Source organism: Osmia bicornis, chromosome 16, assembly GCF_907164935.1.
Source record: "Osmia bicornis bicornis chromosome 16, iOsmBic2.1, whole genome shotgun sequence".
Lineage (NCBI taxonomy): Eukaryota > Metazoa > Arthropoda > Insecta > Hymenoptera > Megachilidae > Osmia > Osmia bicornis.
In genome coordinates, this window is record NC_060231.1 from 2,683,398 (window position 1) to 2,706,714 (window position 23,317).

Sequence of the window (23,317 nt, forward strand, 5' to 3'; positions counted from 1 at the left end):
GAAAGCTTGTATCATTATAATAAAAGCTTGTATATGTTAATTAATATATTTAATAATAATATATAATGAAAGGTTGATAGGTTAGGATCAGTGATGTCGCTAGAGTTTCTAGGGCCCGGGGCAAGCTTCCTTTTTGCTTTGTGCTATAGATGGCTCTAATCACAGTTGTCATAACCTCAATCGATCTATACTATTTAATAAAAAGATACAACAGTTTTAATCAAATTAGGATTTTATTAAATATTACATGAAAGCTTGTATCATTAAATAACTATTGCCAAGATTAGTTTTTTTCCCAGACGACGATATCGCCGTCTGGCGGGAAAAGTTGTCCTCACTCGAAATCGTAGTTCCCGTTTGAACTTGTCGACCCTGGTTCTGAGTACTTTGTGCAGAGTGGGGGAGGGTAAGAGATCTAACTTTACACCAGTCATCGGCAGTATTTGTTCCCGTGTCCGCAGCTTTGGTCGTCTCACTCGTAATCGGAAGTTTGGTGTAAAGGACTAGTTTACTAGATAACCGATATCTGTGTTTTGTGAGAGTGCGGACCGCTCGGTAGCAACTGGAATTAACTGGATTTCTAAAGGAAGCATTGATGCTCCTCTGAGAAATTATGTCGGATACTGGTGCAGGATTACAATCGGTCACACGTCAAGTCAGCTGACATATTGCGCCCTGCTACACCGCAACAGCTCTTGGTAAGTGTCGCAATCGCGGTACCCGCCTCATATTCGGCGACTATTTTTATCGAATACTCGTGAAATTCGTGTACATAATCAAACGCTTCGATTTAACGCATTTTCTCGCGTTCGCCTAGCCTCGTCTCGCCTAGCCTCGAAAATCTTGTTTGTCCCGTCGCCGTCGTCGTCGTCGAGCCGTTCCCTCTCGTTGCTGTCCCTTCTCTTCTTATTCCCCCTTGAACGTTTCTCTTGATAAAAAAGATGTCCGTGCAACGTGGAATACGCATTAGGTGGGACAAAGGGAACGACGCAATTTCTATGTGCATACTCTCAAGGATAGGAGCCATGTCTTTAGTGTCCGTTCCGTTTCTTCTTACTCTTTGACTGCGTGCACAGATGCGTGCGTGTGTGCCGTGTCTGGACGACGGCAGCGCCGATACGATTCAAGCGCAAATGCATACTTATGCGTTTATCCTCCCTGTTCCCTTCTCTCACCGCGGTTTTTATACCCCCTTCCGTGCACCCACATCCGCACTGGTCTTAAAATCCCTCCCCTACGCCCCTTTCTATCCCTCTTTACGCCCTTCGCGTATTCCCCGGACTAGAAAGACGGCTACTCTATTTCCCCTCCCCTCATTTCCCGACTAATTTGGTTATGCAAAAGTAGGAATCACTAGAAATTATTAATCGAATTAAAAATATTTAGAAATCCGAAGAGAACTGATACTAGAACGCTTCGAATCAGCACGATGATTATTAATCGTTGCTCGAAAGTTGTGAAACGTTTCCATGCGTACAAGGTTCGGGTAAAATGACGTGGTCGGATTTTCTAAACTTCTTATCTTTATGGAACATTCGAAAGAATCGAAACACTTTCATCGTACGTGTCAAGTGGGTGGTGGTGGTTAAACCGCGTTTTCAGCTCATTGTTAATTACGTCTGTATTCATGGAACAAGCGCATAACGTGAGAGAGAAGCGTTTTACGTTCTGCGCTCATGTTCAGTGCGATGCTGTCTCGCGAATGCTAGTGATAATCGGTGCGCGTAGTTGCGAGGTTATAAAGATCGAACGATCTACGGGAACTTGTTCGATAGATTATACGAATTATGGCGGATGTGCTTGCTGACGACGTGAAATTAGGAATAAAAGACGCGGTAAAAGTCTAAATAAAATTGACAGCTATCGGACGATGCGTTCTCGATAGAAACGATTAGCAGGTTGATGCTGTGTGCCTGGTGTAGATTAGAACGAGCCACACCTCGCTTTCTTTCGCTGCAAGTGATACCGTAAAATGGCTGCATGTAGAATTACCGCAGGAATAATATATCGTGTAATGACACTTTTTACCGTCCATTGTCGACAACGTGTATGTACATATGTTACTCGTGCGTGAACCGTATAGTCGTTTGAATTTTTTCCCTAGATCATTTCCTACTATACCGTTGTATTTTTATTTAGCATTATCTCTCATATAATTTTGAAACCACGTGTTATTAGAATGCAGCGTCGAACTTCGTTTCGTAAGAACAATGAGTACACTATAGGATAAATGATAAATAAAAGACAATTGCAAATACAAGTTTAGACTGTTTTTATTATTGCCACAAAATAAATACTTGTACAGGCTTAGATAATATACTTTACCAAAGATAATTCGATAATTTCGTTCGCGAAGGTTATGTGTGCATAGTATGAAGGTTTTGAATGTTCAGTATATATTTTTGTAATTATTTTGAATTATTTATAAAACGAAGTGACAATTTCCACTGTGCGTTGAAATTCTTGATGTCTTCGATCTATAATCGATTTTCGATTTTCTCGAACGATCGTATCGAAATCGAAACTGAATTTTAAATATTTGTAATTCTAATACAAGTCTAATTACACAAATTTGCGTAACATTACGTTAAAAAAATTCCTCATTAAATCTGTTTATCGTGCAGGTGCTTACATTCGATCGATCGATACTCTTTGTAACAATTGTAAAGTATCGAATGGAAGATTGATCTTTTTTGCAAATGGCGTACGTAGCGCATGGTAACTATTTATTTTCAAATAATGGCGACGATTAGAGAAATGACATTGTTCGAGTCGTAGAAAAACATCGGTCATTGTACAAAAACATGTTTCCTTATTCCAAATAAAAAGCTTTCAGATAAGAAAAACGGAATGTAAGAACGGAATGCGTCATTGTTCAGCATGCGGAATGAGTCAAACGTAAACAAAATCACGTTAAAATCGTCGCGAGTTGTCTTTAGGAAGAGCAACCGCTGATTCGCGCTTTTGTTTGTAACGTTGAATCAACTAGCTAGTTACTTTCCGTTAGAAAGTATTTCCATTCCATTTACTCTGTAACTTTCGTTTAATCTAGTGTCTTTCATTGAATACCCGACATCGTGTTTATGCGTCGCTGTCATTGTTTGCATTGTAATCGTATTTGGGCAGCGCTTTATGCTTTGCAAGGTTAAAAATAGCGATCGGTAGAATTTCGTAATTCACTAGCAATAATTTGCACCGAATAATTACGCGTTAAACCGTTTAACAGATTTATTTTGACTTTAAGGGGAAAAAAACTGTTCGTTTATAGGTTAGAAATTTTCCTCTCGTTTTCTTTAAATAAGTATTTCACCATTTTACGAAATCTCTTTTTGGAAACGCCAAGAACATTCGAACGCATTAGGTGACTTTCTTTTTTAATCGCGGAAACGAAATTTTTTAGGTTACTCATCACGCGTGTGTATCCAATTTAATCGTAAATAAGTTAAAACAGCTGATAACCCCGACGCAGAGAACCGTTTACGTTTCAAACACGTTTGCTGCAATTGATAAAAATTCCTATCAACCGTAGAATGAAAGGTTTCTTATTAATTTGAACCTTTTCAGTATGTAAAAATGACGACATCTCTTCTTACGTCATGCGATTTCATTGTTAATTTTGATACAAGCTGGCTATCGCTTCGGTGTTTATTGCACGATTGAAATTCAACGGACAACTAATATTAGAGCTCAAGAACATCTTTAATCGTACATCGATAACGCGTCAAGTTTCCCGCTCTCTTTCGTTTCGACGATTTACCCTCGAAACTATCGATACGCTGTAACGCGAGAAACGCGTGCTGGTAAAAAGGAAAATGGAAATTTATTAATAAAAAATAATCAGTGCATATAGAACTGTACAAATAATTAAAAAATATGGTAATTTATTTTTTGAAAATTAATTTCTTCGATTTCTTTTCTCAACGGAAATCGAAACTTTTCGACTTATCGATCCTCGCCGATAACACTAGAAATATATCACGATTTTCTGAACAATTAATTTTGTATTATATAATTGTTTTGAAATAAGAAAAGAGCATATACATATATAAATATATAATTATAAAAAAGAATAACACGTGATTTCATTAATATTGCATGTCATAGATTGCCAAGTTCTTGATAGACGTATCTGCGCGTGTCCCTAGAATATGATTATCGTTTTTAAGTAAATTTCAAAGATCTAGTAATTTAACGAAAAGGAAAATACGAAGTGATAAAGCAAAGTCATTTAATGTTATCGTATGCGATGAGTAAGCAGAAAATCTATCTTTTGTATTTAACGTTGAACACGATTAAACGAAGTTTTCACTTTCTTTTTTAATTCATCGTATTTATTTTCACAACTTCCTACCACGTGATTTACGTTTGATTCGGTTCTCAATTACTACAGTGACGTCACGTGTTCCGAAGAAGTAACGGATTTAAATCCCGTTCATTTCGTGCTTTAACCCTTTCGTTGTGGCAAGTTTTCACCGAAACACGCTACGATGAAAGTTACTAATCGTTATTTATCGTGATCGATTATTTTTCATGAAAAACGGATACGCTCTTTTTTTTCCCGCTTCGTTCAAAGCATTCGAAGCAACAGGTTTGAATGTTTTTCATGAAAAAAAAAATTTAACGATACAATTAATCGGTCGTATTATAACCTATATTATTATTTGTTTTATTAAGTGATTTTATTATTCGACAGCCTGTCGCTCACCGTGATTGCGTTTTAATCTGCAAAAATCAGATTTTTTTCAGATAGCGTGAAAGTGAAAACGCTCCTTGAAGTTTAGAAAGGCGCGGGATGTAAATTTGATGTACATAGTTGTTTGTCGATGTCGAAGAAATGAATAAAAATATTCCTCGTTGCACGTCTAAATAATAAAAGAAAAGCATGAAGAACAAAGAAAGTGATCTTTTTCCTATGCTTTCATTTTTACATTCGTCGGCGTACATCAAACAACGTGTAGTTTCAGTTTTATTACGTTACGTAGGTAGCATCGAGAGTTCACGCTACGACATCTACTGATTCGTTTGAGAAATACAGTAAAACGTATCGTCATGTAATGTTCCTTGTTGGAGTATTATCAGAGTGCGTTGTAGATCGAATAGAGTAGTGCGTATTAATTTTTCACTCTTCCCGAAGGAAAAGCACGCGTTAAGGGTTCGATCATCGTAGAGAAGGGAAATCGTGAAGAGGATGATAAATCTAACGTAGAAAGAATAATCGTGCGTTCGCGCAGGCGCGGGGAAAGGAGAGGAGACGAGTAAGTCGTGTAATACGTATGTATTTAAAAAAGAAAGAGAGGAAGAGAAGAAAATAAGTGGGAAATTCAAGTAAAAATCAGTGGAATATTTGATTTTATTTTCTGTAATTTTGTTATACATATTGTACAAGAAAAGTTAAACGTTATTAAAATAAACGAAGGTTATACGACGTATTACTAATTTATAAGTAGTTAGCTGCGTAAAAGGCGAGGCTCGTGCAAATTATACTTCACAATACCTAACCTTATCGTAGAATAACTTGGTGGTGCTGTGTATACCGCGGTCGCTGGTTGCACGTCCGCCCAGAGCTGCTCGTCCGTACGAATCGCCATCATGAAAACATTCGGCCGTCGTCGTCGTCGTTATCGTTGTTTCTCCTCCGTCCTTGCAGGTTCCTCGGGATTGAAGTAATATCGAGCGCTCGAGCGCGAAGTTGCACACAAAGAGCGAGAGAGAGAAAGAGGGAAAGGGAACGAGCTATTTGGTAACGTTTCGTCGTTTTAGCTTGCTCGAGCCTCGACGGACAAAGCGAACGCGCGCATTCAGTGGCCTGCGAATTGTGCCGAGATACACGAGACCGAGCCCGGAAAAAAGAAAACGAGCCGACACGACCGACGGGTCCGTCGACTATCGATGCGCGGCTCGTCTAACGTCGTGATAAGGATATACGAAGCCCACTTAAATGCTTCGAACGAATTCTTACTCCATGTTGTGCGTTGGTTGCGACACGACTGCGTGTTGGAAAGTGAGTAATATCACGTTTCCCGATCACGCCTCTTCCATCGAATTTTATTGCGCCGATCAGAAAAAAAAAAAAAAAGAAAAACCCTCAATCGTCCCCGGACAATGCGTTCGAAATTCCATCCCCGATCGTGTTCAGTTCGTTCATCCTCCCCTTTTTTTTCTTTCCTTTCGTTGTCACTTGTTTTCTCTTCGTTCTTGACTTCACGATTTTATTTGCCCTTGTAGGAATTACTCTCTCTCTCTCTCCCTCCCTCTATCTCTTTCTCTTTCTTTCTTCACCACAGATCAGTTTTACACGAGGGAACGGCCCTTGGTCTCGAGATTATCCGTTGCTGACTATTTCTATTCTATGCATAGTCTTGGACGAGTGCGCGTGTGTGCCAGTGCAAATTCGATATGAAAATTCGTGTGTTCAGTTTTTATCAAATTCCACAAACGTACTGGACGTATCTGTGTTTCATATAATGTGCTCCCTATCCTTTCATATCCTTTTAAAAGTTCCTCGTGATCCGCATAGTCGTTCGAATACGGTTTTTAAACAATAAGTGACAAATTTGTACGTAACAAAGGATATGTGTGAGCAAGAACTTGAATCTAAATTTAAATCTTGCTGTCTCATCGTTGAGGACCAAAGCTGTGACAGCGAAAGCCTTGTTCCATATACCATTGTGATTTTTCATTATTTTTAAGCCAACACGGTTACTTGCTTCAAATTTGAGATTTAGCGTTGCATGTACATAGTTTCATTTGTGACGATGAAAGTGAACGCTAAACAGTTATTGGTTTTGATAGGTGAATGTATGGTGACACGCGGTCGTGACGGAGCAACCAAAGAGCAAGTTGTGGCAAAAGACGCATAATTGTTCGTCTAGCTGATTGCAACTACTTGGAGCTTCACGAGTGATTGCAAATAGGAAGAAATTAAGGACTTGTTCGATCATCGCTATCCACCTTGGAATAATCAGACAAGATGGAACGAGAATCTAATCCAATGCAAGCTCTCTGCCGCAGTGGCTGTGGATTTTACGGCTCGCCAGCCACGGATGGCCTTTGTTCTCTTTGTTACAAAGAAAATCTGAAGAAGAAACAGCAACCACCCGTCTCCGCTTCTACTGTACCACCTTCGCAGACCGTCTCTGGTAACGCTGGTACGTTGCAAGGCGGTTTTGGTAGTCCTGCGGCAACAGGAACTACCGCGCAACCCACCATTCCTACCATACCTCAACCAACAACGGATCTACCCAACCCCAAAGAAGTGAGTTATTCGTTTAAGTTGTACTTTTTAAGGTTCAACCGTTAATTTTCTTCAGGTATATGTCCCTGGTATATATTCAAATTGTGGGATACTCGAATAGAAAATAACAAATTGATCTGTATTTTAGATAAATAGGGAAGATCAGGAAAGCGAAGTGAGTGTTAGCAGCGGAGCAGTAGCAGAAGGATCAGTGAGTAGTGGGGACGCGGACGACTGCTTTGATGGCAAAGAGACTGACAAAGAAACAAAGAAGAAGAAAAATCGTTGCGCCGTGTGTCGCAAAAAAGTTGGTTTGACGGGTGAGTGGAAAATATCCTTAGGACCTGTTCAGTGTTCGTTTCCACAGCTGTGCATGGTTGATGTGTATCTCTCTCTGTTTCTTCTTTTGTTACAGGATTCGAGTGCCGTTGTGGAGGACTGTTCTGCTCTGTGCATCGATACAGTGACAAGCACGATTGCAAATTTGATTATAGAGAAATGGGCGCTCAAGAAATTCGGCGCAACAATCCGGTTGTTGTTGGTGAAAAAGTGCAAAAAATTTGAACTATTTAGTGCGTAGTCGTTGGGAAAATGGTTATATAACTATATAAACAAACAGAATATAAAACGGAGAAAACGAGATAAATTATCTGGCAGCTGATTGCACGTCGAGGGGCGAAACGGGTGAATGCGAGAATCGTGAACGAAAGAGAAAGGAAGAGGTGGGTGCACGAGTGAAAGGGAGAGAGAGAATGGGGGGGAGAGAAAGAAACATAGTAACGAGTGTGAGAACACAGGAAAGAATGAGTAGCGTTTAACGGGGTAGAGAGAGGACTAAAGGGGGAGAATGGGAATAAAAATTGGTAACACGCAAACGTAGAAACACCGGGAGACACGAAATTTCTGAGGTTAGGTAAAACCGAGATATAGATACAAGAGAAAGAAAAAAAAAGGATAAATAAACAGAAATTAAGAATGCGTGCGACGTGTACGAATGTGTTTCGAAATTTGAATGTCAGTGCCATTGTCAGATTGTCGTATTTGCGAGAGTTTTAATCGAGAATATATTTGGTTCTAACTGCTGCCAGCTTACTACTACTATTACCTATTATTATCTACGATTATTACGGTTTATTATCATTCTATATTATGTTTATTAATTTACTTAAAAACGCAAAATTTACGTATGAAATGTTTGTTTTTTTTTTTTTTAAACTAAACGAATTCTTGGTGCGGTCAGTCTTGTCCAAGACGCGTTTCATCGGGAATTCTGATTTGAATTGAGAGAGAGAGAGCGCGCGTGCGCGAGCGAGAGAGAGATATAACAAGATTTAAAGAAAAAAAAAATACAAATTTTATATATATTTCTGTTTCGTTCGTATATCAAAAAGTAAAAAAAAAAGGGAATGTTGCTTAGGTAGTGGCTGACGTTGATGGGTGATCACAATCCTAGGTTAACAATTAGTCTAATAATTATTAAGTATATTAGTCTATTGATTCATAAATAATGCAATGAAGTATAAGTAGTACTGTGTGTTTATGTCCAATTTCACGTGAATATAACCAGCATTATTCCTCATTAAATATGTTTCAAACTATATTGCAAATCATTATTTACGCCATGTGTTCACGAATCTCCGCAAAAAGTGAACCCTGTAATATTTATCTGGATTCCCTACTGGTCGTTGCAGTAGAGAATCGATTGTCGGACTTGTCCAGTCGATTTTCTCGAGTTTCTTCTTCTTCTTTTTTTTTTTCGCCCTTGTTACGAATCGTACGTACAAAAGATGCACGACAGATATTATTGTATATTGGTGCTAATATAATTGTACGATGAAACGTCTAAAAACACGGCCGACCCGATAAAAGAGAACGAAGGCCCCTCGACGAAGGGACGACTATCGTCCTAATTCGATCACAAAATTGCGAACAGATCAGAAACGATTCTCCGTCTTTAACCATTTTCTTCTATGTTGCAATATTTTTAAAACGAACATTACGATCTTTTCTTTTTTTCTTTATGTGTCTCTGACTCTTCTTAGGTTAGCTCGTAGGAAGAAGTAAGTGTTGAGTTTTATGTCGCTTCTATTAAAAAAAAAATTTTGAGCGAACTATATATATATATATATATACATATATATATATAAACATACACGCGTCTTTGTTGTTTAGTAAATTTTCTTTCTTTCTTTTTCGAATCATTTTCTCGCATATTGTAATTTTATTTTCTTTATCGTGTGTGAGAATCGATAGTCGTCGCTGGGTCGTTTTGCGATTATTCTGCGAAGGTAGAAAGGAAAAAAAGAGAGAGTGAGAACGAGAGAAAGAGAGAGAGAAACGAAAAAAAAAAATCACCGCACTGTATCGTACCATCACGTTTGTTGCTGTCTTTGAGATATACTTGCGTTTTTTTTCTACTTTTTTTTCTTTGTTTCTCTGAAGAAAAGAAAATGGAAGTATCGAAACCTTCGTCTATTAAAATTCTGCGTGATAGCCGATAGCGATAAATATCGAACGAACTCTTACGAATGCAAGAAGTCCTTGTATTGATTACGTTATATAGAATAAAGTGAATCGTTCTTAATTTTCAGTACCACGTTATCGATGCTCCTGATTTATTTTTTTTTATTTTTTTTTTTCATTTAGTGAATTTATGTATCTAGAGGAGAAAGTAAACCGAGCATAATATATATAATAGACGAGTAACAAGAAGAGGCGGATTAAAGTTTCCCACTTCTATTCGTGATATAAAATTACGTTTAATGCATAACTTATACAATATTTGCCGTCACTCTTCACCAGACAAACACGCTAAGCATAATGTCTAATGGACAATATAACATAAATTTATGTGTACAGAAACGAGGACTCGATCGGTCGTCACAGGTTTTTCAACTTTTTGTAATCGTCGTACGAAGAAAATGTTATAAATAAAAATCGTATTGTTTCAATATAACTAAAACAGCACATTGTTAACGCACTTTTACACGTTGTTCATTGTTTATTTCTTTCAGAAATGGTGTGTTTCTCAATCTTTTCATTTATGTATGCTTATCGGTGTAACTAAGATGTTATCATTTTTTTTATTATTATTTCAATCATTTCTAATGAAAAGGCTCACCTTGGCCAATACATTTGACACTTTGTTACATTTGATTTATTTAAGTGTTGGACGCAAATGCCATTTTGGAAAACATTTGTCATTTTCCCCTAGATAAAGAATTTTAATTACACCATGTATATATATATATATATATTGCATGTATTGAAATCATACGATTATTATTTGAAAACATTTCTTTTGTTGTGATCCTTCCAATGAGCACCTACGTTTAAAAAACCGTCTCGCATGCCATTTATATACGTATGTAGTTTGTTGGGACTCGTTGCCGCGAAAGAGTTTCGTTCTGGCTTAGATTGAAGTATATCGGTAATATTAATGGAATGGTTGGGCCTTCATCCTATTTCATGCATAGCATATTTTTCTAAGATGTAACGGTGTAATCCTGCCAGAGCTGCCCCTAGCTGAAGGGCAGGCGGGCTACGCGTCCCGGGCTCCACGATTAGGGGCTTCCACGTCTGAAAAAAAAAAAAAAAAATGTTACTTTATTAGAATGGATTTCAGGAACGGATCCGGATGGGGCCCCGTTACCTCTAGGGGCGGCTCTGAATCCTGCCTATAGTCAGAAGAAGATAGGTGTGAGAGAATGGAAGAAAATTTGAGATGGTTAAAAAGAACGGTGACATTCGTGCTCCTCGGCTGACTATACAGGGTATCTCAAAAACATTGTATACTGCAAAAACTATAGTCCTTGAAAGTTGAAAGGTCCTGTACCATTTTGCAATTTACAGCTTTGTTTTTTCAATTCTTCACGCCGCTATTATTTAAATATATAAGGTGGTAGACTGCAAAATGATAAAGCACTTTTTCATTTCAACATACGTGTAACCTTTTTTGAGACACTCTGTACAAGGACGTAATGATGCTTGTAATTATTGCATGATTGATATTAGTATGTTTAAGCGATTAAAAATAACACGTCGATTTTAATATATATTATATATCATTACGATTTACCATCCTTTGAAAAACCGCTTTTAGCTCTTAGGTTCTTTCATGGTTGAAAATGGACACGTTCTACTTATTTTGTTTTTGTTTGATATACTTCCGGATCGTTCCTCGTCCACAAGTTTAATTAGTATTGTCAATTACGAAAATACGTGATGTTAGTTGAAAAAAAAAAAATTAGATAAATATAACAATAGGTACGAAATAGAGTACATTGCCTCTTAAAATGAAAGGTTTACAGAAATGGTTCCACTTTTTCGTGTCCTTGTAACCGTCCATGTAATGCTATCTTCTAGGCTCCGCTAGGGTATCCTGTTGATGAGTCTGCATTAACAGGTTCAGGATATATTTTCTGTTTTTTTCTTTCTTTTTCCTACAGCTCAACCATGATTATCTTCTACCATTTCATTTTGATTTTGGGCATCCGAATCATTCATGACGGTGACCTCTATGCTGAAGTCTGGTATTGAATTGTTTCTTCTAAATTATTTGTAATTAACTCGGAATAACTTTCAATAAACACTAACCTTCATTATGAATTAAAAAATAAACTTTATACAACACTTTTATCAATAAACTTTATATTTGATAAGTTCTAACGCTCTTTCTTCTTTAGACTTTCGAACAAATTCTTATTAAAAAATTTATATAGATGATGGTTGGTAATGCAGTGAATAAATTTAACGAGTCACCGTGTTATCATATTTGAAATAAAAGTTAAAAGAATAAGAGTGGAAATGTAAAAATTGTATGGAGGAATAGGGAATTATTTAGGATGATTGTAAATATAAGTATAAAAATTACAAATAAAAAGAATAAAAAATTTAAAAAAAGAGTGAACAGAAATGATTGGTATTGTTGTAAAATAAAAATTAGTTGTTGGTTTATTAAAATTATTATTATCAAGTTTGTAAGCCTTGAAATAATCTGAAATGGTCGTTCCTGTCTTACCAGCCCTTCTTTTACCACACCTTGCATTCATAACTGAAAACGGATAATTTTAACTGTCTTTGTTTCTATTTTTTTAGAAATCAATCAAAATCAGCATAAGATTGAAAAATTATTAAGTTTGTCAAACTTGTCGTTCAAAAAAACCGCCATAAATTAAATATTTTTAAAATTCGATCCTAGCACCATCTATACAAAAATGGCGGAAACTACTCAACAACTTACCGACTAGATTTTCAGAACATGTAGCGGCCGACGTCGAGGTCGATAAGGAAGAAAATGTCCATAAAGACGTTTTCGCTCATTATTTATTTTTATAAACAAAATTCAAGTAACTTTCCTGAAATGGAAATAGACTTCATATGTCCTGGGAACTCAGTCGATAAGTTGCCGAGTAGTTTCCGCCATTTTTGTATAGATGGCGCGAGGATCGAATTAAAAAAATTTTAATTTCTGGCGGTCTTTTTTGAATGATTGAATTTGAAATTATTGTTTCATGGACAATTTGATTTTGCAATTAATTTATAATTAACGTACGACGCCACCAAAGGCTTTATAATGCAGTCTTTATCTGGTGATATATCGAAGCAATTTGCTGTTACCGTCAACTAGCGTTAAACTGTTGCATTGCAAAGTATTTTACATTTTTATATTAGAATAGAGCAGACGGTATCATTTTCGAGGCACAAATTCAAAATCCCTTGAAAACAAAGGCATATTCAATCTTGTTGGATCTATAGTCACTGCTCCTATATAAGTAGCAGTGATATAGATAGTGACTACTATCTATAGTCACTGTAAGTAGCGTTAAGACGCACCGCGAGAGGACACTGTAAACGTGTGTACATGTTTGAAAGTGAGGTTATTGTACGCGCTTGATATTTGTAAACTTTAAATGCTTATAATATAAGAACTTCTTAATTTTTCATAAATTAAGAAAGTTTTTAAGCGTTAAAATTTACGTTACTAAATTAAGATAATCACAATGTCGATCGGAGTACCAATAAAAGTACTCCACGAAGCGGAGGGTCATATTGTAACCTGTGAAACAAACACCGGTGAAGTTTATCGTGGAAAACTAATTGAAGCCGAGGACAATATGAACTGCCAAATGCAAAACATCACAGTTACTTACAGAGATGGTCGAGAAGTAGAATTAGAAAACGTTTACATTAGAGGATCTAAGATTAGGTTCCTCATATTACCAGATATGTTAAAAAATGCACCGATGTTTAAAAGACCTGGCGGGAAAGGTTCAGGAACTGCTGGCAGAGGAAAATCGGCTATTTTACGTGCTCAAGGTTCATTTATATTTTAATCTTACATTTATAAGTTACAACGAATTACATTTACTAATATATTAACACATTTTTATTGCAGCTCGTGGAAGAGGTAGAGGTCAGAATCAAAGAGGTAGAGGTACTGGTTCGGCCCCTTGGCTTAATCAACAAAATCAACCTGGAGGTTCTCAGACAGGAAGAGGAAGAGGTTAACAGTTTCTATCTATAAGGCACGGACGTATAAAACAAAGGGGTTGGAGTCTGTCGAACATTGTTGATCATTGCAGAATGTATCAGAAAAGATGTACTTTTGCGCGCAAAATTTCTATGTATATTACATATGTTTTTTGATAAATTAAACAAATAAAACAAGTATTTGAATATATAATAATAAATACACATCATTGTCCACCTTTTTCTGGGTTTTTTTCTTCCCGCTCTAGGTTAGGTTTCCCTAGATCTAGGGTTTAATCAACCTGTAGTATGAGAAGCCGCCGCAGCCTCGGTATTTAATACGTCAGGATGTCGACCCTTGCGGTTCGCCACACGAGGTAATTAGCGTCAATGCCAGGCTCACGGAGAATGGTGACAGTAATTGATCATTAACATTTTGAAAAGGAATTTAATCATTTGGACCCTATATGTTTCTTCATTGATCGGTAGGTAAAGGTTGTACGCATATAAGTAGGAAACAGAAAAGATTTTCGAAACAGAAAGCAGCGGCTGAGAAAATTGATTGGTATGGAGAGAAGTACCGGGCGGAGGTACGAAGACGAGACAACCGAACAGCCAGTAGATTATAGTAAAAAGTATCGAGAAAGAAAAACAGGAGGTGAAAATCATTCGATTGAGAATTCAACCCGAACCGTTCGATCTTGCAAGAAAGAATACAGGGAACGCGACTCCAAAGTAGATTTATTTGGAGATTATGCCGAAACGGATCTCGATCAACCGACAGATTATAGCTTAAGATATGCCGAGGACGATACAGACGACGACGAGAAACAGAGCCCTGAATATTTTCCAGGCAGCGTACAGGAAGACACTATAAAAACATATTGTACGGAGGGAACTCCGTATGAGACACCTTTCAATTTTTCTACCGCCACTTCCATGTCCGACTTACGTCTTGAAGATACAAAAGAATCTGTGGATTCGCAGAAGAAACATAATAAGAAAGTCCACGATCATGGTCGCAAGGAAGATCTGTGCTTTGAGCGCGCTATGTCACTGAATTGCAACGAAGAGCAATCTCTTCTCGTTGAGAAAGAGTTGAAAACATCCAAAACATCTCAGACTCGCAAGCCCAGCTGCCCTTCCCCTGAGAAGTTGATTAATTACTATCAAGCAGGGACACCGGATGGTTTCTCACGTGCCAATTCTCTTAATTCTCTTAGTAGCGCCACAACGCAAAGGAACAATGTCACTGGAATCATTTCTAAAGTATCGTCCACAGATTCTTCAGAGAAAGCTGATAACGTGTCAGACAGAGCAGAGCGTAGCGGAATTGCTTCTAATATGAATGGATTACGTATATCAGATGAAACTGATAGTCCCATAGAAGGAAAAAGTAACACTAGAGTCGTAGATAAAGAAGGTTCGTTACATTATTATATGTTTTAAATAGAGAATGTTATAGAGAATGTGTTTATTATGATTTCAGGCAAGATGGTCACGTTTAGTAGACAAGATTATTATGCAGAGCAAACTCCGTTGATGTTTTCACGTTGCAGCTCTCTTGGTTCATTGAGTGGGTTTGAACAGCATTCGATACATGATGATCGCAGTTCCGTCATAAGTGATTTTAGGTAATTTATATACTCCCTCTGTCAAATAATAATAATAGCAGTTGATGAATTTAATTTGTCCCGTAATAATAGTAACTAAAGAAAATAAATATAGAATGCAACATTTATTATCAAAAAACTAGATTAAATTAAACAATAAATTAAAAATATTACTCCTAATTTTTATTTTGGGTGTTCAGATAGTTTCTGGATTTTTCAATAATTTCCTTTTGCAGCTAACGTAATTGCACCTTTTTGCAATTTTTCATTTTTCTTTCGATGCTTCAAGAACTGGACAATCGGAATTTGATTTTTGCTTTTTCATGCCACTTTTACAATGAGTTGATATTCAACTGAAATAAAACAATTGATTTCGATCAGCGGATGAATTATAATAATAGTTATAATTCGAAATAATGTAGGTTAACCTAAAAATTGAAAGATATGTCAACACAAATGACAGATGTCATGAAACATTGATTTTGATTGAAAGCTTTGCAATTTTGCGCTACAACATAACTTACAGCTGCATTTGCCAAATAATTACTGTTTAAATATTCGCTTGCTACTATTATTATGGGACAGAGAGAATATTACTTGAAAGACAAATATTAATTATATGTAAATGAATTTTGTACAGTCGCAGGACTAGTGGTGTTGTGTCTCCAAGCGAATTACCAGATTCACCAACACAAACTGTTCCTCTCAGTCCTCGTGATCATAAGAGTCAGTGTACGGATTTCATAAGCAAAATACCAGAAGAAGCAGTAAGACCGTCGGTTCGACATTTATGTATGCAATGCTATTGATTGTCAGTGAAGAAATAATTCAAACTATCCAGATTGAAATAGTATTTGAAAATTGCACGTTTCAATGTACATAGTTTTCTTAACGAATGTCGTTTTCAGCATATTCAAAGTGTCCCGTACCAAGAGGCAGTGTTTTTGAAGATGACATCGCCACCTTTAAAGAAGAGTCAACACCCATTGAATTCTCTACGGCCACTAGCCTCAGTTCTCTCACTATTGATGATGAATTGAAGATTACAAACAGCTCCAAAATGGAGAACGATTTGAAGAAAAACTCGAATGACCTTGAGAAAGATGTTAAAGAAACTTCGTCGGTAGAGAAGATAAATAACGTTGAAACTGAGAAGGATCAGGAGCAAGTCAGCGACGGTGACGAAGATGACGAAGATATGTTGGCTGCGTGCATCAGTATGGGTATACAAAATAACAGGTATATTTAATGGCTTGTATTTCACTGGTCAGTATTTTAATCCCTTTTGGTCAGTATTTAAATATGAAGTGTCAGTATCTTTCCATACTGACCATTCGCTATTTATGTACTAACCTAACCCTTTTTTTTAACGTGAGGAAATATTGCATAAGACACCTCGCCAGCCCCTGGGAGGAGGTGGCGGGGTAGTGTTGGATTCCTACCAACTAAAACCCCACGGCGGCTGTCTGGCATTGATGGGAGGCTCCGGAACCTAAGAAATATAATGCCGAAACCTCCTCCGTCAAAGAGACCTAGACCGGGCTCCCCCTCCTGCCGACAGCGAGGACCGCGCCCGATGTCGGTCCCATCCCGGGGAACCGCGTGCAATGACGCCCCGGGCCCCCAGCCCGGGATGCCTGCAGTCCGCGCCTCGGTCTTCCTTGCGGGCTGCGGGAAGGCTGAGCTGTGCCCCTGGGGGGAGGTGGATTCCTACCAAGTAAAACCCCACGGTGGCCTCCTCTGGCATTGAGGGGAGGCTCCGGGACCCAAGAAATATAACGCCGGAACTCCCCCGTCAAAGACGCCCATCACCGGGGAGTCCTAGACCGCACTCGCCCTACTGGATGCGGTCTTCGGTGACGGCTCCATCTCGGGAGACTGCGTGCAATGACGCCCCGGGCCCCCAGTCCGGGACGCTTGCAGTCCCCGCCCCGGGCTACCTGCGGGCTGCGGGGAGGCTGAGCTGTGCCCCCCGCCCGTCCGCACGAGATAGACCGAGGAACCACATCATCGCCGGCTTCCGATGGCGCCCATCGGATGCCTGAGGCCCGCCCAGTCATCCCCCTGGGGGCTGCGGTGAGCCACGGCTGGCCACCTACCAGGAGGAATATTTGGGCTGCGTTGCATCCCTCGAAGGGGTCCACGCCTACTCCCTACGTGGGAGGGTCCTACCGTTCCCCGTCCGGAGTCCCCGGACCCACCGGGGTGGGCGAGGCCTGGCCCCCGATTCGGAACGGGTTCCCCGATCGCTCACCACTGAGTCCGATCCGGGCCCGGGCTCTTTTGTCTGGGTGGGAGGGTACACCACGATCCCTCCCACCCCAAAAGTCCACCCCCGCGGTCGAGCCTCTCGGAGGCTCGACTTCTTCCCCTGGGACGCTAGGGCACGCGGGCTTCCGTCGCGTCGGGGAGTGAACAGAGGTCGGCGTCGTCACCCCCCGTCTCCCTTACGGCGGCGGGTCCTACCAGGCTGGGTACTAACCTTTTTTTTTCGTGGGGAAAATCTTCCAAAGACGCCACCAGCCCCCCTGGGGAGGGGTTGGGGGGAGTGCCGGATTTTTACCGGGTCTAACCTTTGACCCTCCCCCTAAGTGCCAACTCCGCAGACGCCAGGGGCCACACCCGACGCCGGCCACTTCTCGGGCCGCATGCAATGGCCCTAGCCCCGGCCACCGAGTCCAGCGAGTTCACAAAGGAGCCGCCGATCTGCGATGGGAGAGAGGGGCAAGCCCCTCCCCGCCGTCCTGTCACCCTGGGGGAGGCCAAAGCCTCCCCCCACTACATCTTCCTTGGGGGGAAGCCGAAGCTCCCCCCCTCATCCTGTTGTGGGCGTTGGGCACAATTATCAAGGCCCACCGCTCCGTCCTCCTTAGCTAACTGTGCTGTCGGGGGGCTTCCCCCCTCCGTCGGGTGTGTACTAACCTAACCTAACCTAACCGTTTAGTATTTTGGTAATAAAATACTGACCGAAAATGGATTTAAGTAATGACCATTTAATTTGTGGCCATATTTAATATCTTCTGGAAATGTTGAGGTGGACTGTCCTCCTCATTCTACGACTTTAAATCATGCCAACGAAGACAATTAGAAATATTGAACATTGGTAAATGTATTACAGGTATAGACAGTCTTTCAAAACATCAACTGTACAGAAATCCGTACAACCTGAGTCGTCCAACATGCTAGGCCGGTGTCAAAGAGCACCTACTTTGAACAGATTGGAATCAAGCATTCCTGTCACCTCGGTGGACACTCCGGCAACAGCTGCTAAAACAAATAAAACTGGTATAGAAGTTGTTGCCGCTCCGGACACTGTGCACGTGTATTGCACAGAAGACACCCCAGCGGATATTTCTCCTGTAGGCTCGCAGTCGAACCTTTCAGCGTTGTCTATGCCAAGCGTTCAGGAGGACGTTGAAAAAGTTGAGGATGCCAAACCTTCCAATGAAGTTGAATGCCAGAGAAATGATCTTTCAGACGAGAGCTCCAATCTTTCCGGAGAGGATGAAAAAATTCTTCATGAATGTATTCAGTCGGGAATACCAAAGGTACATATACTTCTTTGAGACTTGTTAGCTCCCTGAGGTATTTCTATTAATATTTGAAATTTAGGTTCGTCAGATAACACCTCCGCCAACGAGCTGCATTCCTTTTGCACAGAAGACAGAAGCTGTGTCACAGAGATTCAACATATGCGGTACACCATCATCTTCCCCAGTAGAAAGTGGTAACAGAAACCCTGCTCTTCGTAAACCTCTCTGCCGTACATCGTTGGAGAATGATAACGAGCTTTCCGATGACAGTCCTAATCATTCGGACGATGAAGCTATTTTGAGCGAGTGCATAAGAGCAGCAATGCCCAAGGTTTTCTTGTTACATTTTCCTCTTAACCCTTAACATACCAAGGGGGGTCCTCGAAGGACCCCAGAGGGTGATTTTTGCTGACTCTGCCGTAACTATACCAACAAATTTATTCTTGATATTTATACGTGTCCCGGATACGTTTAAGATAAATATTACAAAATTAGTGCTATAATACGTTCTCTCAAAAATATAAAAAGAAATAAAAACACACGTGGGGTTCCGGCAGAGCCCCGGTTGGCATACTACGTTATATATTTGGATCTTGTTGAGTGCATTGGCATCTATGGCATAATAATGTGGGGGTGAGCGCGGGCCCGCCCATTTATGACCAGGCGGTTCCCTTGACTTAGAAGTAAAAAGGAGCTGCTGTCTTTAGGCCCACAAAAGCGCGTTCCCTGCTTATTTAACTGAAATATATTTTTAGACATCCAAAGAACCTAATTTGAATAACCTTCCACACTAAAATGTTCAGAAATTTTAAAAATACCGTGGGGCCCTCAGGAAACCCCGCTTGGTAAAGGGTTAAGGGTTAAGGATAGTCAACTACCAGAAGCTTAATTTGCACCTGACCGTATTAACATTTATGTTAATTTTAGGTTAGGTTGAATATTTCATCACTGATATCACAGTCATTGCCACAAACTATGGACAAGTCGAAGGTGACGAATTCGGCAAAGGTATCTTCCTCGACAGCGTCATATCGCCATCCAGAGTATAAAGAAAATAAGCATCAGCCGAAGAAGCCTGTAACGTTCGAGGATAACCTGAGTCTCTCAGAAGAGGAGGAAGATATTATCTTGGCTCAGTGTATTAAATCAGGCATGCCAAAGGTGAGTATACTTGGTTTTCCTAGACACGTATCAAAGAGAGGTTAATACCAGTGAAATCTCTCTAGTTGTCCGTAAGCTGAGAAGCGAAAATGGACAATGTGGGCAGGATAGACAGGATTTTTAGAGCGAGATTGCTGCGGCTGCTTTTGATCTCCGGCGATAAAAGAGAAGGATAACATGAGAGCCGTAGCAGCCGAGAAATTAACAACAGTTTAACTTTCTTATTTTTAGAATTTTTTAGTTGCAAATTATTTTAACATATTGGTACTATTTTTCTGATTAAAAGGAGACCAAACATGACATAATTTGGACCATATGGATGAAAAAAAAATTCGCATTAGGGATGTTACCCTATACATAAGAATAAAGTAAATATGCTCCAAATTATATCATGTTTGGTCTCATTTTAATCAGAAGAGTCTGGCCAATATGTTTAAAAAATCCGTAGGTAAAAAGAATTAATATTAAGAAAATTATAGTGCTTTATTATAAACTACCAAACTCTAACTCTCAGCAAAGAATCCGCATCGCGTATCGTGTGACCGACTCGAACGAACAGAACGTAGGCGTTGGGTGAGACACAGTAGGGATGTGCGGGTAGCCGATATGGGCTCGGGCGGACTCGGAAAAAATCGGGCAGGCTCGGGCGGGTGCATTAAGAAGTACATACTAGAGAGTTGGATCGCGGGCCGCGGCCCGCGGGAGCTCGTCCGAATCAGCCCGACTGTACCCGACCGAACCCGAAATAGTCGGGCCACCCGACTGCACGCATGTATCGGACGCCCGCCCGAGTCCGCCCGAGTCCGCCCGATGTTTTCCGAACCGACACATTAGTCGGGCCGCACATCCCTAATACATAGGCGTAGGACGAAACCGACGGACACTATCAGCAGGGCAACAAGCGGACAACTAGAGAGACTTTACTGTGTACTAATTGATTGTTATCTTTCGTAGGCACTGAACGGTTCATTGAACTCGTCTTTAACTCATGGACGACGAGTCGCTGGGACAGCATCGCGCGGAGTGGCGTCTGGCTCATTTTTAACTCCTACCGCGCTCTCTTCTGAACGTGCTCCTATATAGACGGTCTTTCCTATTTATCATTTCTTCTTTTTATTTCAAGGAATATATTGCAAGGGGTAACGGGGACCGTAGTATTCTTTATACGTAGTTCAGCGAGTTCCCTCAGCAAATGCCTAGAAACAAGTGTCATCTGAAAGGAACGAAGAGCACGGAAGATCGTAATGCAGTAATCAAGGACAATTATTTTGATGTATAGTTGGAATTTATACGTTTGCAGGGCCTAGAAGGAATAAGGAGAATTGTTACATAATTGTTCTACGCGTTAGCTGTTGAAAGACTGAATACTTTTTTATGATAATTGAGTGGAATGGAATGGTGGAGATTGTATGCTTGATAGAGCGAATATAGCGATTGTCTAGAGTCGGTAGTTGAGGGATGAACTTGGATTTTGATCTTTTTTTTTAGATAATAGGATTTTACATTCAGCAACAATGAATTTAATTCTTATACCTAATAAGGATATAGCATTTTATACTATTTTATTTGATCAGAAGGTTGAAAAGTCTGTGCAATATGTTTATCCATACACGAGCCATTGATGCTTTAGCTTATACTTATTTGAACTATACAGGGTATCTCATAACTCCTATAACAGCTGGATGTGGGGGATTGCTGGGGTGATTCTGAACAACTTTTTCCTTTACCAAAATGTTGGTTGAAGCTTCGTTTTTGAATTATTAACGAAAAAACACTAGCCAATAGGAGGGCGCGTAGAGCGCGCGCTCAAGCACGAGAGCGTTGGCTCTGAACCGCGCTCGGTCGTGAACAAACGTGTTGGTACAGCGTGGGTATCGAGAAAAGCGTGCGACAAATGTTACAGTATCAATCATAGTGTCCGGTCGTCTAGTGAAAAAGCACTGACTTTGGAGTTCAAGTTTAACCGCAGCAAATATCATAAATCTAATTATTTAATAAAAGCGTTAAAATAATTAACATAATCATCAGATAAAAGCTTTAGAATATTCAATAATTTATTTGAAATTACAAAATACACTAGATGAACGGACACTAGTGTCAGTTCGTCTAGTGAAAAAGCACTAAAGGGGAAGGTGCCCCTACCATCTCATTTACATGAGGCATAATGGCTGCGCGCTCGTGCGTGAGCCCTCATTCGCATGAGGTGGTAGGGGCGAACTGATACTATGATTGATACTGTACAATATCAATCATAGTGTCCGTTCGTCTAGTAAAAAAGCACTGACTTCGGAGTCCAAGTTTAACCGCAGCAAGATAAATCTAATCAATTGATAAAGGCTTTAGAATATTCAATAATTTATTTGAAATTACAAAATACACTAGACGAACGGACACTATTGTACACCGTCTTAAATTAAGAACAATGTGGAATTAGTCATACGTTTCCCTAGATACCCACGCTGTACCAATGCGTTTGTTCACGACCGAGCGCGGTTCAGAGCCAACGCTCCCATGCTTGAGCGCGCGCTCTGATTGGCCAGAGTTTTTTGTCAATAATTCAAAAATGGAGCTTCAACCAACATTTTGGTAAAGGAAAAAGTTGTTCAGAATCACCCCCGCAATTCCCCATTTCCAGCTGTTACAGGAGTTATGAGACACCCTGTAGATATCTTCGTTTAGTTCTGTAGTATAAGCGTGAGGAATAATGTGCCTTAACCTCTTTGTCATTGCGTTAACATTATGATGAAGAACCCTAATCGAATACTCCTGTTATATAATATTTGCTCCATCACAGATCTTTGCTAAATTCATTTCTTGTTATTAGAAAACTATACTGCGGACTGTTTAAACATATTGTATAGCGAGGAGCTAGGTAATCCGGAATTCAAAAGTAGATATATACACTACTTTCTGAAATATTTGAAGAAAACTGTTATCTCGTTTCTTCTAGTTTTTTATATGGGACATTTTTTTAGGGTTAGCGCCGAAATGGTTACCCTGTTTTTTTAGGGAATACTAGTGATGGCTAGAACTGCTACTTGTGAATCACGAGTGATTCGATCACGTTCGTTCCTAATCACGATCATTTTTCACAGTGATTCGTGATTTTTCATGCTCTCTTCTGATTGGTCGAAAGTAAAAACAGTAATTAACTGGTAACCTTTGACTAGCCAAAAATTATGACTAACTGAACGTTCTTTGCGCATTATGCTCAGATATTTCTACAGGGTGTACAAAAACTACGTCAACAACCGAAGAGGAATGATTGACAAGGTGATTCTAAACAACTTTTTCCTTTGCCAAAA

General features: G+C 39.7%; 3 protein-coding genes and 1 long non-coding RNA gene across 9 annotated transcripts; 3 read left to right on the plus strand and 1 right to left on the minus strand.

Moving 5' to 3' along the window:
• The first annotated feature begins 419 nt into the window (after positions 1 to 419).
• Positions 420 to 9,824, plus strand: LOC114877885 (AN1-type zinc finger protein 5). Of its 3 annotated transcripts, XM_046289214.1 has the most exons (5): positions 5,037 to 5,255; positions 5,648 to 6,001; positions 6,793 to 7,255; positions 7,383 to 7,554; positions 7,650 to 9,824. In XM_046289214.1, exons 3-5 carry the CDS (start codon positions 6,971 to 6,973, stop codon positions 7,796 to 7,798), a joined length of 606 nt encoding a protein of 201 aa, XP_046145170.1. In that variant the 5' UTR covers positions 5,037 to 5,255; positions 5,648 to 6,001; positions 6,793 to 6,970; the 3' UTR covers positions 7,799 to 9,824. The 3 variants fall into 3 exon arrangements, with proteins under 3 accessions (XP_029046842.1, XP_046145170.1, XP_029046844.1); XM_029191009.2 differs by lacking the exons at positions 5,037 to 5,255; positions 5,648 to 6,001 and adding an exon at positions 420 to 698; XM_029191011.2 differs by lacking the exon at positions 5,648 to 6,001.
• Positions 9,825 to 13,036: 3,212 nt separating this feature from the next.
• LOC114877886 (small nuclear ribonucleoprotein Sm D3) lies at positions 13,037 to 13,928 on the plus strand. Its single transcript, XM_029191012.2, has 2 exons — positions 13,037 to 13,552; positions 13,632 to 13,928. The coding sequence occupies exons 1-2, from the start codon at positions 13,237 to 13,239 to the stop codon at positions 13,742 to 13,744; spliced, it is 429 nt and encodes a 142-aa protein (XP_029046845.1). The 5' UTR covers positions 13,037 to 13,236; the 3' UTR covers positions 13,745 to 13,928.
• A 97-nt stretch (positions 13,929 to 14,025) lies between these two features.
• Positions 14,026 to 22,502, plus strand: LOC114877874 (adenomatous polyposis coli protein-like). Of its 4 annotated transcripts, none has more exons than XM_029190991.2 (9): positions 14,026 to 14,082; positions 14,195 to 15,128; positions 15,195 to 15,339; positions 15,959 to 16,110; positions 16,227 to 16,557; positions 18,437 to 18,866; positions 18,931 to 19,182; positions 19,779 to 20,012; positions 20,967 to 22,502. In XM_029190991.2, exons 2-9 carry the CDS (start codon positions 14,273 to 14,275, stop codon positions 21,093 to 21,095), a joined length of 2,529 nt encoding a protein of 842 aa, XP_029046824.1. In that variant the 5' UTR covers positions 14,026 to 14,082; positions 14,195 to 14,272; the 3' UTR covers positions 21,096 to 22,502. The 4 variants fall into 4 exon arrangements, with proteins under 4 accessions (XP_029046824.1, XP_029046823.1, XP_046145164.1 ...); XM_029190990.2 differs by having other exon boundaries at positions 14,076 to 14,122; XM_029190992.2 differs by lacking the exon at positions 14,026 to 14,082 and adding an exon at positions 14,095 to 14,116.
• LOC123988593 lies at positions 15,276 to 15,943 on the minus strand. The gene is made up of 3 exons (XR_006830211.1): positions 15,843 to 15,943; positions 15,493 to 15,671; positions 15,276 to 15,357 (listed from the first exon to the last, which is right to left on the minus strand). It is a non-coding gene; the product is annotated as an uncharacterized LOC123988593 (long non-coding RNA).
• Positions 22,503 to 23,317: the final 815 nt, after the last annotated feature.

Bases quoted from the DNA above. Each gene is read 5' to 3' on its own strand.
- LOC114877885 (XM_029191009.2), top strand. From the start codon at position 6,971: ATGGAACGAGAATCTAATCCAATGCAAGCTCTCTGCCGCAGTGGCTGT. The intron at 7,256-7,382 runs GTGAGTTATTCG...TCTGTATTTTAG, and splicing joins ATCTACCCAACCCCAAAGAA to ATAAATAGGGAAGATCAGGA. The intron at 7,555-7,649 runs GTGAGTGGAAAA...CTTTTGTTACAG, and splicing joins CAAAAAAGTTGGTTTGACGG to GATTCGAGTGCCGTTGTGGA.
- LOC114877886 (XM_029191012.2), top strand. From the start codon at position 13,237: ATGTCGATCGGAGTACCAATAAAAGTACTCCACGAAGCGGAGGGTCAT. The intron at 13,553-13,631 runs GTTCATTTATAT...TTTTTATTGCAG, and splicing joins GGCTATTTTACGTGCTCAAG to CTCGTGGAAGAGGTAGAGGT.
- LOC114877874 (XM_029190991.2), top strand. From the start codon at position 14,273: ATGGAGAGAAGTACCGGGCGGAGGTACGAAGACGAGACAACCGAACAG. The intron at 15,129-15,194 runs GTTCGTTACATT...TTATGATTTCAG, and splicing joins TAGAGTCGTAGATAAAGAAG to GCAAGATGGTCACGTTTAGT. The intron at 18,867-18,930 runs GTACATATACTT...TTTGAAATTTAG, and splicing joins TTCAGTCGGGAATACCAAAG to GTTCGTCAGATAACACCTCC.